The sequence below is a fragment of the Heteronotia binoei genome, unplaced genomic scaffold (genome assembly GCF_032191835.1).
Source record: "Heteronotia binoei isolate CCM8104 ecotype False Entrance Well unplaced genomic scaffold, APGP_CSIRO_Hbin_v1 ptg000532l, whole genome shotgun sequence".
In the NCBI taxonomy this organism is placed as follows: Eukaryota; Metazoa; Chordata; class Lepidosauria; order Squamata; family Gekkonidae; genus Heteronotia; species Heteronotia binoei.
In genome coordinates, this window is record NW_026800046.1 from 227,522 (window position 1) to 241,530 (window position 14,009).

Sequence of the window (14,009 nt, forward strand, 5' to 3'; positions counted from 1 at the left end):
GACTGGTGAGTGCATTCGCTTCTTTCTGACTTTTAGATGTTGTGACTAACATTCTTTTTTCTTGCCAGCACCCACCTCCGTGACCTTTAGCTGGCTAGTCACCCATGTGTGGGACTGCACAGAGACCACGAAGAAGATAAACAGGTTGCTTATCTGTAACTGATGATCTTCGAGTGGTCATCTGTGCAGTCACACATGCCCACCCAGCCTTTTCCGCTGCTGGCTTTCTCTGCCTTGATGTTTACCTATGTAGAGTGTCAGTGGCGGCTGGAAGAAACTGAGTGGGAATGGCGCCTCCCCCTTGCTCCAGGCATGCGCAGTCGATGCCTGCTCCCCAGAGTGAGTGGGAAGCGCACCAAAAAGCGCTCTAGGCGAGCTATTAGAGACTCCGAGGTACGGATCCGTTGCCTGCGGCAAGACCCATGTGTGTGACTGCACAGCTGACCACTCGAAGATCATCAGTTACAGGTAAGCAACCTGTTTATATAGACAGTCCCATGTTCCATAATGGAAGAAAGGTGGAGTATAATGTGTTAGCATAATATGTAAGAGGAGAAGGAAGAAAAGGCATGACATTTAGGATTTATTGGGTTTATCCATGTGGGAGAAAAAAAGCAATGTATGTTACAACTGAAATACACTATAATCTGGCTATCCTCAGGGACATGGAAGAACTGTGTGAAGTGGGTGAGAGATTTTTAACATTGCTGTTTGTGGTATAAATTACTGCCAACCATGGGCACAACTGAACACCGAGAAGGCTGTTAATATGTGAGCACTGATTTAAGGTTGTTTTCTGTATCTACCATTTGATGAAGTAGGAGCAGCAGGAGCATTAGAGCTGATGGACCTAGCCATGACCTATACCTCTGCCCTCTTCCTGACTTAGAAGAAAAGGAACAAGACAGCTGCATATGTATCATCAGGTTCTCTACTATCCTTTTATCTTATACTTGTGCTACACTGGCAAAAAATTAGCCACCACTGACTTAAATATGTCTTCTGTCTGTGTTAAGATGCATGCTGTTCAACAGCCAAAGATAGGTCTGCTATCTTTCACATATATCTTAATGACTACAGAATTCAAGGGTAAGCATAAAGTGACTTTTTATGGTTCATGCTTCCAGGCTCCAGGTCTAATATCCTGAATTCCAATTTATAATTTGTTCCTAATACCTGGCATTTAAATAAGGCAAATGTTATAGTGATAGCTGATCTATGTATGTTGTGCAGCAAGGGAAATTGCTCAGAATATAAATTTAGTTTTTAATATGTCCAAAGAAGTGGTTAAAAAGTTCAGAAATGGGACTCTTCCATGAAGCTGGCTGCATATAATCTCATGAGTGCTCCATCTTTTTATATTGATGCATAACACCATTCTAAAATCATTGGATAGGTAATGATGGCAATAATTTGGCTGAACAGCTATAGTTGAGTCTGGTAAGACCTTAGACACCAACAAGATTTGTGGGGTATAAGCTTTTGAGACAGAAAGTTCCCTTTGTTGAATGCCAACAACTCAGCTGAAGACCAATGTAAGACACAGAACAGCTTACTATGAAGTATGTACAAATTATAAAGAGCACTTTGTGAAACCTTAATTCTATCAGAATTTTAAAAACTCAGTATCTGGTTATTCTCTTCATACAAATTTCTTACTGAAGAATTGCTCAGGGTAATGTATACAGCTGTCACCACTTCCATGGTATCTTTACAAACAACCTTCTGAGTTATGGTATGAACATACAAGCAGAACATATGAAGCTGCTTTATACTGAATCAGACCCCTAGGTCCATCAAAGTCAGTATTGTCTACTCAGACTGGCAGCAGCTCGCCAGGGTCTCAAGCTGAGGTTTTTAGGTGAAGATGCCAGGGATTGAACCTGGAACCTTCTGCTTACCAAGCAGATGCTCTACCACTGAGTTACCGTCCCTCTTCATGGTAGGCTGAAACTGAATGACTGGCCCAAAGTCACCAAGTGAACTTCATGGCTGAGTAGGGTTTTAAACTTGGATCTTCACACTCCTAATAACTATAACATATTGGTTCTGTAGGCTAAAAACTATGGGGCTGCTGCAAAAACAATGTCCTGTCTTGAGTTTCCATTCTTTTTCCCCCACCTTTTCCCCCCACCTTTAACGTGAGGTAATGGAAATGTATGATGTGCTATGTGGTGTATATGCTTGCCTTTCAATAGTCAGTGATGTGGAGTTGCAAGTGCTGAAATACCCATTTCACAGCCACAGTTTCCACAAATGTTATGGGGGTGAGAACAGTTCAACATAGTTGCCATTTTAAATGACAGTCCTGTGTACTTCACACTTCGTTCTACTGTGAGTTGACTGTCTAACAAACACAATTAATCATTGTACTCAAATGAAAGTTCGTATTTTCTTTAATTTACTTTCAGCCCAATGGGGTCTTCTAATCATTCAGCCTTCTTTTTTTAACAAAAGGTAATAAAAATACATATAATTTGTTGAAGGCAAAACAGTGAAGCTTATTTGCAGCACATTAAAAGTTATTTAAAACAGGAAAAGACTGTTTTCAGTGAGTTGTGAAACTGTATACCATCTGTATACCATTGTGAAACTCTATACCATCTGCCAAATCAGGCCCCCGAGCAACTGTCATTTGCTTCCTTCTCCCTGTCTCTTGCTTCCTTCCACGTAACAGCTTACTTTTCCAGGCTTGCTCAATTGTACAGAAGCTACAGAGCAAAGTCTGTTTTCTCCATTAGCTGAGGCTCCTCAGGGAGGAAAGGGGGAGGGAGAGCTTGCTTTGCCATGCTCTCTCAATCGCACAGTAGAGCTACTGGACCAGGCCTCTCTTCCTTCTATTGGCTGCAACTCCTCCCCCCTCCTGGGCTCCTGGGTAAGGAAGGAAAGAGCCAGAGCTTCCTTTGAGAGATACAAAGAAAGCATATTTATGACCAATGAGAGCTAATGTTTTAAGCATGTTTTAAGAGTTTTTTAATTAAAAAAACTTTGTCCTTCATAAAGTTTATATTTCTGCTACCTAGTCTTAAACAGGTACATGCCCGGCCCAGCCCAAAAAGGTCTCATTTATGTCAGAGCCGGCCCTCATAACAAATGAGTTCAACACCCCTGCATACTTACTGAAGTAATAGGTAGCAAATTTGGTGCTGATCGAACATCAAGGAATAAGTACTACCTTGTCCACTGTTTTGAATTAAGTCCTTACTTGTTGAAATGTGTAATTCCTTCATATTGTCATCACACCACAGAGTAAGCCAGCAGTTTCTTTCATGTTCTGAGTCCATGGTTAGTGATTACCATTGTGATCAGTAGAAGTAAAGTATTAACTCGCACAGGACTCAGTTGTGAATGCACAATGCAGAAGAAAGTGCTTTTGAGCTTCAGTTCTCTAATGCATTTTGTGGATCTTGTACCTCTGCTTCTATAAGAACAAAGTAAGTTTGAGTTTTCTTGAACAAGAACATCTTGCTGTTACTGACAGGGCTGTCTTAACACATGGGCCTGATGGGCACTTGCCCATGGGCCCCACAAGCATAGGGGCCCCAAAGTAATCTGTGTATGATGCAGTACTAATATCCATTTACATTTTTATTCCTGTGAGTAGTTGTCGTAGGGGCCCAGTAACTGCTTTTCCCGGGGCCCATAATACTGCTAAGATGGCTCTGGTTACTGGCACTTTTTCAGCATGTTGAGAATAGGGTGTTTTGGATATCTTGTAGACAGGTACTCACAAGAAATGCATCTGTTTCAGCCTAGCAGATCACTGTCTTTAAAGCTTCTGTTTTGTAAATTTTATGTCGCAACTTCTGAAAAAGACAACATGGGAAGAGTGAGGCCTATCTTCTGTAGCTTAGAAGGCCAGCCAGGTTTTTTTGACAGCATGTATGAATTAACATTGTACAATAAAGATTTTTTAAAAAATACCTTGCCCTCATGAATGCAAACTGGTGCTTACACAATCCAAGGATTCATTACACCACTGCTCAGAAATGTAAGTTTCTCTTAGAAATCTAAACTTAGTAGCAGTCCTCAGCCAGGGCACTCTTTTTCAGTGTTCACTAGTGTAGTTCAGTTAGGGGACAGTGTATTACAATTGTCCCCTTCCCCAAAGTAATACAAAAGCATTATTTCAGAAATGCAGATGTACTTTAATAAAAATTACTAAGCTCTAGTTCCTAGCATCAGATGGTCCCAAGGCTATCTGGGATAGCAAATAAATTTGGTGGGAAGTTGTGCTTTGGTTGCTGAATTACATTTCAAATATTACTTTCGATAGAAGTGGTTTGTGTTTGCTATGTCTTCTGTATGTTGCACTAAAATATCAGTGGTTTCTAACTGACAGTCATACCACTATCAGCGCCACAAGTTTTTAAGTTTCTGAAGGAGAAAAAGACGAATGCAAAGAAGAAGCAGAAACAGGCCAAATACAATTTTTTAAAAAACCAAAAAGCAAGTACTGTGTCAGTGATAAAGGTAGATGTGAATAGGAGGGAAACTACTGCTTTATGTTAACTGACTGTATGCCTTCACTAATACGGATTCATGAATTTCATAGGCATTGTGTTTGAAGTTCTTTCATGAAATGAATAGGACATTTAAAATATGCGAGTCCTTTAACAAACCAAACACTTATATTCCTCTTCCTGTGATAGCTGGTTGTCCATGTGCCGATAAAGCATGTTGGAAGTGGCAGTATCAAGAACTGAAAACACTGGCAGCTTGGAAGATAAAGTACTTCAGAAGTAGAGGAGTAATTATTCACATTGAACCATTTCAGTTTCCTTGCTCAGTTGTCTTTATAATAATGTCTGCTCCGCTAAAGTTAGTCTGTGTTTGGAATGACACGCTGAACCTTCAGTAAAAGTTGCTATTCACTTGCCATTTCCAATGTGTACACAATGCATATGTCCTTTGTATCCTGTTATGTATCAGCTGCCGGTTTATTAACCTGTACAGGTGAAAAAAAAAATGAAAGTCTGGATTAGGATATGATTTCAAAAGCTTCAGTGCACACTAATTTTCTTTGGAAATAAGGCAAATTATTTGCACATTAACTCAAAGATTTTGGAGCTAAATGTTAACAGCATTAGATATGTATGGAAATCAATGCTATGGTTTTCTATTTTTCATAATTTCGTGATACATTTAATTCTCTTTGTTTATGGTATGCCTTTGCCACTGAGGCTCAGGTATAGACTGCACCTCAGTATGATGCTTTCTACTGGTTGGTTTCTGTTCTTTATTAGTAATAACTTGGCCACAGCCACCATACCCTGGAAGCATTTTGGATATGGGGGACTGACGTACTGGTATGGTGATGTCACTTCCAGTTTTCTCCAGACATGACATTATGGAATGTTCTAGGATTTCCAAACACTTCTCAGCATGATGCCACCATGGGCTCCATTTCCTTCCACTGGCACTTCAGGTATGAGCAGGCAACAAATTGCGTTGCCAGGAGGGAACCCTGGTAACAGCTTCAATTTCATGTAACAAGAGTAACTAAAATAATTTTTTCCTATGGCAGTACTTAGGGGAGGTTCAGGTGATCCATGTGATAAAATACAGGTTTACCAGCTCTTCTTAGCAAAACGAACAGCTATAGGAAAGAAGTTCCAAAATTGAGGCATCATGACAGAAAAGGCTGTGACTGTCCTTATCTCAGAAGGTGCAAGCATATGGGCAAGATCTCAATTAAGCTCAATCTCAATTTGGATGAAATAAACATCACTTTCAGCAAGAGAAACTACAGTGTGATATACTGGTTAAAGTGCTATAGTAGGCCCTATAACACCAGGTTTGAATCCCCACTCTGCAATGGACACTTGCTGGGTAACCTCATTCAGCCTAACTTACCACACAGTGTTGTTGTGAGGATAAAATGGAGAAGAAAACAATGAATGCAATTTTGGATCCCCACTGTAGAGAAAGGCAGGTATTAAAATGAAAGAATTTCTCCTCGATTTCAACTTATTTTTTCTGATTACTACTTAAAACTGTTTTTCAGTCTTTAATGTTCTACTACCCACTAAGTATGCTATGCTCTTCGGCCACAAGTATATAAAAAACAGCACTACAGAGAAGGCGGCATTATTTACATCGATATATTTATATGCGTATTATACAAAAAAGTATACGTTCAATGTGACCCTTTTGTCTGGTGGCCACCAGCTAATTCCTTAATGATCAAATACAGACATTTGGGATTTCATCTTCAAGATGAAAAAAGTATGAAACATTCTATTCAACTGGCTGTCAAAAGCCACTGCAAGTGTGCAGAAGAAACTATTTAAAATCCCAAATGTCCCTTATTTGCCCCTCAGTTCTAACCCCTTCCCCTTTTATACACTGCCTCCTCAGAGGGATGTATACCTACAGTAAAAGAATCACTGGTTTAAAATAAACTTTATTAACATTGCTGTACATTTATAAAAGTAACTGCACTGCACGAGGGGAAAAATTCTGCATTTTTGATCAAGAAGTGTTTTCCAGCAGTTTGTTCCATTTTTTGTCTTTGTACCTATTGAGTTACTCAAACACCTCCTGTGTTAAATAGTTAACACCTTTAAGCAAGCATATCATTACCTTGTGCTCTGTACCTCTTTCAGTCACAGAAACTGGGTTAAATAGAGCCTGAATATACTTATCTCGTTATCTGAGAAACCAGCATCAAGGCAGGTACATTTTTAATGCAACGGTTTTCTAGGACTTGAGTTTCATGACATATAATACTGTGAAAGTAAGAATTAAAAGATGGATATCTTAACCACAAGGGTTAAATCCAGGTGTATTAGCCGTGTTGCTCTGAAGCAGCAGAACAAAGTTTGTATCCAGTAGCACCTTTAAGACCAACAATGTTTTTTATTCAAGGTATGAGCTTTCGAGTGCAGGCACATTTCAGATACAATTCACATGTGAGCACACAAAAGCTCATAAAGGTGCCACTGGACTTAGACTTTGTTCTCAGAGATTGAAGTATTTGATTTCATGTTATCAAAGATATTCAGTCATACTAAAAGGATAATACCAGGGGGTTTTTTTTCAGCAGGAATGCACAAACACAGTTCTGGCTGGCTTGGCATCAGGGGTGTGGTTTAATATGCAAATGAATTCCTGCTGGGCTTTTTCTTTTAAAAAAGCGCTGGATAATACAGCATTCAGTAAAACGATTTCATATGGTAATTGAACAAATGTGGCTGATCCTATATAGGCACAAAGGATTCCTTGGAATGAAATTCTAGTAAACTAATTTCATAGTAGGTACTTCACATTTCACATTAATACTGCATACTCTATATAGTCTTTGAGTTTACAATAAGTGAGTCCATTTCTATGTTTTCCAGTTTGTTATTGGGGGCGGCTTCTCCACTCAGATTCCCAAGCCTGGAGGTTGACTGGTTTGCAAGATATTTCACAGATGCAGCTGGATTACATTGATTTGGATTTCAGTTGCTGCAATTTAATTTAGATAAATTCCTTTGACTAAATTCCTGGCTTACTACCTCACAGGGTGATCCTTGTTCTCCTGGCTCATTACAGCTTATTCGGGGAGAGTTACCCTCTTGGGTCTGGGTGTTTCTTAGTGCAACTTTGAGAAAAAGGTTTCTGCCAATGACAATGAGAGAAGTGGTTATGAAACCTTTTTAATAGAATCTAGGGGTGTGCAGTTTTTTTTTACTGGTATTTTTCAGTTCAGGTCTATTGGGCCAAAAAAGAAAAAAAGAGGGAGGGCGATGGATTCCTGAAAAATCCTGGATCCAATTACCAGTATGGTATTCAGATCTGGGATTTTTCAGAAATTGCCAAAAAGAGAGCGAGAGAGAAGAAGAAAAAAGGGTCCAATAGATCTGTCCCAAGTAAAAAAAATATTGGCACAATCCTGGGGCTTGCTTGTTTAATGCTGCAGGAGAAGACAGTGCAGATTTCTGATTGGCACTTTAAACACTCTGACAGAAGTGTAGTCCTGTTGATTCTCCTGGACCTCTTGGCCATATTCAGTATCATCAACCAGGTGTCCTTCTGAGCCAACTGTCTGAGATGGATGTTGGAAGCACTGTAGTTTCAGTGTGTCATATCAATACTGGAAAGTATTGATCAGGTACAGGGTGGGGCCTCTAGAGCGCCATCTTGTCTCAAATGCTGTTCAGCATCTGCACAAAACTGCTGCAAGAGGTTATACAGAGGTTTGTATTATTATTATTATTTATATTCCACCCATTCCCCCATGGGGGCTCAGGGCGGATTACATCAATATAGATAATAATAAAATCACAATAAATTACAATAAAATCACAAAATCTGTTACAATAGTGAGTTAATAGTACAGCAGGATGTAATGAGGAGTCATTGGTATGCTAATTACATTAAATTCTCCTTTTCAGCTGAGGTGATATATGGGAGAAGTGGCTGCAATTTGATATTACTATCTGCAGAATTTGACTTGTTTTTAAGATTGTTATATTGTACAAATTATTTTTAATTATAATTTTAATTCTTTATAATAATTGTTCCCCGCCCAGAGCTCGTTGAGGGAAGGGCAGGTTATAAATAGATAATAATAAACAAATATTCTAAATAAGTGCCTGGAGTAGTGATGGCATGGATGACAGCCAATAAATTGAGGTACTGCCAGTTGATAATGTAGCCAACCTAGGATTGAACATGCGGTTGCGTATGAACATATGAAGCTGCCTGGGACCTTCTGCTTCCCAAGCAGATACTTTACCACTGAGCCACCGTCCCTTCCCAAAAAGATCTTTTCTAGCAGCTGCTGCTAGAGATGAACATATGAAGCTGCCTTATACTGAATCAGACCTTTGGTCCATCAAAGTCAGTATTGTCTTCTCAGACTGGCAGTGGCTCTCCAGGGTCTCAAGCTGAGGTTTTTCACACCTGTTTGCCTGGACCCTTTTTTGGAGATGCCAGGGATTGAACCTGGGACCTTCTGCTTCCCAAGCAGATGCTCTGCCACTGAGCCACTGTCCCTAGGATTATTCTAGATCAAGTTGTGCTCCCCCTGAAAGAGTGATTTAGGGGTGCTATTAGACTGAGGTTTGCACAGGAACAAGCAGTTCTAATCTATGCCATGTAGTGTATTTAAACAATATGTTTTATTTCCTTCCTGGAACAGCAAAATAGGGACCCAAATATACATACTATGATAACATAAATCACAGCAGTGCATTCTACACAAGCCCACCTTTGAAGATAGTTAGCAAACTTCAGTTGGACCAGAATGCAGTTGTAAGAGTGCTATTTGGTGTAGTATTCGGACCAATTTCACCAGAACACAAATTACTTCATTACTTCCCATTACCCTGTTCCCTTTCCATCTGGGTTGCAAGGGGATCTAAAAATTAGGCCAGTTTGCATATTTAACTGTCTGACTGCTAAAATTGTTGCTAAGGCCCTGCAATATATGCTCCAATTATTTAACATAAAATGGGTAGTCATCTACTCTGTGGAACTCCTTTTATCTTTTCATTCATCATGGAGATTTACATGCCCAGTGAAGATGTCTTTGGTTTCCAAAGCCTCCTGTTATGAAAATTATTTTATTTACTCCTCTCCCCCTTTTCTGATATTATGGTATTAATTGTGCTGCTTTTACTAATTGTAGGGTGTCTTATATTTTAGTATTTTCCCAGTATTGTATCTTTTTATTGCAAAGCTCTCTGAAAAATTTTTGTTAAGGGCAACATAGAGATACTTTAAATATATCATTTTTTAAAGAACAGTAGTACTGTTTAAGAACAGGAAGAAAAGGGTATGTGAAAGAAAAGGGTTCACATTATTGTTGATCTGCATTTTTCATGGTGTCAATATGCATGTACATACAAGATTAAAGTTGCAGTCTTGCGCATATTTTCTTGAGGCTAAGCCTCACTTAATACAGTGGGGCTTACTTCTGAGTAAACATGCAATAAGATTGGGCTGTGTACATATGTCTTTGTTTCTCAACTAGTATGCAAAACAAAGACGCACAATATTCTGTATGGTTACCAACTGAAAAGTGTTGAGACAGGCCATCATAATAGAACTTCAGTGTAACTCAAAACATTTAACAGTAAAAAAAAAAATTGACAGTTATAGTTTTATGGCTCCATACACAGTGTTCAGCATTATGTACCAGTATAATTTATATAAAAGAAGTTAAAAATAGGCTGTTGTCATTAGCATGCCTCCAGATCCAGCCATTGTTTAAGCTGAAGTGATGGCATAAAAACATTAGAACATCCTAGCTGTGGTAGTGGAGCAAAGAAGCTTTCAAAAGTAAAGAGTCAACTGCTGAGAGAGAGAGAGACAGAAGAAAGGCTAATAGAGATAAAAGCTTTGCATGAGATCTGTATTCAGGTGGGCGGCGACATACACTACAAGAAAGCCAGAAAACAGGACCAACAGGCTGTAAGGGGATCACTAAATAATCCTTACAAAGAGCCTAGAGACAAAAGGAGCTCATGGTGGGTATATATGAGGAAGACTCGTTTTACTCATCAGTTAAAAATAACCACCGATCTCTTCCTCAGGCCTCTGACTAATAGGGAAATACTAATGCAGAAGATAATCTCATAAATGTAAAACTGGGTATTTCTTTTGATTCCTTTAAAGTGCAGAGAAGTAACAGGATTCATTTAATTTCAATTGAAGGACAGTAAACATGCTGACCCTCTCATGGATTACTGCCTTGACATGGAAAGAGGTCTTGCGCGGTTCAGTGAGGCTGTGTACTATGCCATGCAGGGCCGCCCAAGATGGACAGGCCACAGCTGAGAACCAGGACAATGTGATCCACTGGAGAAGGAAATGACAAACCACTCCAGTATCCTTGCCAAGAAAACCCCATGGACAGTAACAAAAGGCTAAAAGATATGGTGCTGGAAGATGAGCCCCTCAGGTCAGAAGGTGCCCAACATGCTACTGGGGAAGAGCAGAGGGCAAGTCCAAGTAACCACAGCAAGAGTGAAGCAGCTGGGCCAAAGCTGAAAGGACACTCAGCTATGGATGTGTCTGATGGTGAAAGAACAGTCCAATGCTGCAAAGAACAATACTGCATTGGAATGTGGAATGTAAGATCTATGAATCAAGGATGTAGTCAAACGAGATGGCAAGACTGAACCTTGACATTTTTAGAATCAGTGAACTAAAATGGACGGGAATAGGTGAATTTAACTCAGAGGATCACTACATCTATTACTGTGGGCAAGCATCCCGTAGAAGAAATAGTGTGGCCTTTGTAGTTAACAATAGAATGAGGAAGGCAGTAATGGGATACAATCTCAAAAATGACAGAATGGTCTCGGTCTGTATCCAAGGCAAACCATTCAATATCACAGTAATGCAAGTCTGTGCCCCAACCACTGATGCAGAAGAGGCTGATGTGGACCGGTTCTATGAAGATCTACAACACCTTCTGGAATTAACACCAAAAAAGATGTCCTCCTCATCATAGGGGACTGGAATGCTAAAGTAGGAAGCCAAAAGGTGACCGGAACAACTGACAAGTTTGGCCTTGGAGAACAAAATGAAGCTGGGCAAAGGCTAACAGAGTTCTGTCAAGAGAACAAGCTGGTCATAGCAAACATCCTCTTCCAACAACCTAAAAGGCGACTCTACACATGGACATCACCTGATGGGCAACAGAGAAATCAGATTGATTATATACTCTGCAGTCAAAGATGGAGAATCTCCTTACAGTCAGCAAAAACAAGACCTGGAGCTGACTGCGGCTCAGATAATGAACTATTCATTGCAAAATTCAAGCTTAAATTAAAGAAAACTAGGGAAGCCATTAGGCCATTCAGGTTTGACCTTGATCACATCCCTTATGAATATACAGTGGAGGTGAAGAATAGGTTTAAGGAACTAGAGTTGATAGACAGAGTGCCTGAAGAACTATGGACAGAGGTTCGTGACATTATACAGAAGGCAGCAATCCCAAAGAAAAAGAAATGCAAGAAAGCAAAGTGGCTGTCTGATGAGGCTTTACAAATAGCTGAGGAAAGAAGGAAAGCAAATTGGCTGTCTGATGTGGCTTTACAAATAGCTGAGGAAAGAAGGAAAATGAAAGGCAAAGGTGAAAAGGAAAAATTCACCCAACTGAATGCAAATTCCCAGAGAACAGCAAGGAGAGAATAAGGAGGAGGAACAATGCAAAGCAATAGCGGAAAGTAATAGAATGGGAAGGACAAGAGATCTCTTCAAGAAAATTGGAGAAATCAAGGGAACATTTTATGCAAAGATGGCCATGATAAAGGGCAAAAACTGTACGAACCTAACAGAAGCAGAAGAGATCAGGAAGAGGTAGCAAGAATAAACAGAAGAATTATACAAGAAGGATCTCAATGTCCTGGAAAACCATGACAGTGAAATCTCTGACCTTGAGCCAGACATCCTAGAGTGTGAAGTCAAATGGGCCGTAGAAAGCATTACTAACAACAAAGCAAGTGGAAATGACGGTATCCCAGTTGAGCTTTTCAAAGTCCTAAAAGATGATGCTGTTAGTGATGTACGCATTATGTCAAAAAATTTGGAAAACGCAACCGTGGCCACAGGATTGGAAAAGATCAGTTTATATTCCAACCCCAAGGAAGGGTAATGCCAAAGAATGTTCAAACCATTGCACTCACTTCACATGCCAGCAAGATCATGTTAAAGATCCTACAAGCTAGGCATCAGCAGTATGTAGATCGGGAACCAGCAGAAGTTCAAGCTGGGTTTTGGAGAGGTAGAGAAACTAGAGATTAAATTGCCAACATTCGATGGATTATGGAGAAAGCACGAGAGTATCAGAAAAACGTCTATTTCTGTTTCATTGACTATGCTAAAGCCTTTGATTGTGTGGATCACAACAAACTGTGCAAGTCCTTAAAGAGATGGAAATACCAGACCACCTCACATGTCTCCTGAGAAACCTGTATAAGGGTCAAGAAGCAACTGTCAGAACAGGATATGGAACAACTGATTGGTTTAGAATAGGAAAAGGAGTTTGACAAGAATGTATATTGTCATCCTGCTTAATTAATTTATATGCAAAGTACATCATGTGGAATGCTGGCTGGATGAAGCAGAAGCCAGAATTAAGACTGTCACGAAAAACATCAACCTCACCACTCTAATGGCAAAAAGTGAGGAGGACCTAAAGAACCTCTTGTTGAGGGTGAAAGAGGAGAGCACAAAAGTAGGCTTGAAACTCAACATCAAAAAAACTAAGATCATGGCATCCGGCCCCATCACACCTTGGCAAATAGAAGGGGAAGATATGGAAGTAATGACAGACTTCACTTTTCTGGGCTCCAAGATGACTGCAGATGGTGACTGTAGCCATGAAATTAAAAGATGTTTGTTCCTTGGGAGGACAGCTATGGTGAACCTGGGCAGTATAATAAAAAGTAGAGACTTCACCCTGCCAACAAAAGTCTGTATAGTCAAAGCGATGGTATATGCAGTAGTAATGTATGGCTGTGAGAGCTGGACCACAAGGAAGGCTGAGCATAGAAGAATAGATGCTTTTGAGATGTGGTGCTGGAGAAGAATCTTGAGAGTCCCGTGGACTGCAAGAAGATCAAATATGTCAGTCCTAAGGGAAATCATCCTAGACTGTTCCCTGGAAGGTCAGATGCTGAAGCTGAAGCTCAAATACTTTGGCCACCAAATGAGAAGGGAGCATTCACTGGAGAAGATCCTGATGCTAGAAAAGACAGAAGGCAAAAGAAGAAGGGGATGGCAAAAGATGAGATGGCCGGACAGTGTTACTAATGTAACACACACAAATTTGAGCAGGCTTCGGAAGATGGTGGAAGACAGGAGGGCCTGGCGTGACTTTGTCCATGGGATCGCAAAGAGTTGGACTCAACTGTGCAACTGAACAACAACAAAAACATGCTAAAAGGCTTGCTAGATAGTAATATAGGTCACCATCACAGCTTAACACTTCAAGACTGACAGGCTGCCTTCCCTGGCTCTAAATACCTTGCCAGACTCTCATGATAGCATGAGGTTATCATCATTGA

General features: G+C 40.1%; 1 protein-coding gene across 1 annotated transcript in view; it reads right to left on the reverse strand.

The window, feature by feature from the left end:
- Positions 1–4,127: 4,127 nt before the first annotated feature.
- The window catches only part of LOC132590665 (carbohydrate sulfotransferase 7-like), a 31,496-nt gene continuing 21,614 nt past the window's right edge, over positions 4,128–14,009 (reverse strand). The window contains exon 2 of the mRNA XM_060263629.1: positions 4,128–4,948. Within this exon, the coding sequence (XP_060119612.1) occupies positions 4,922–4,948 (27 nt within the window). The 3' untranslated portion in view covers positions 4,128–4,921. The remainder of the gene's footprint in view (positions 4,949–14,009) is intronic.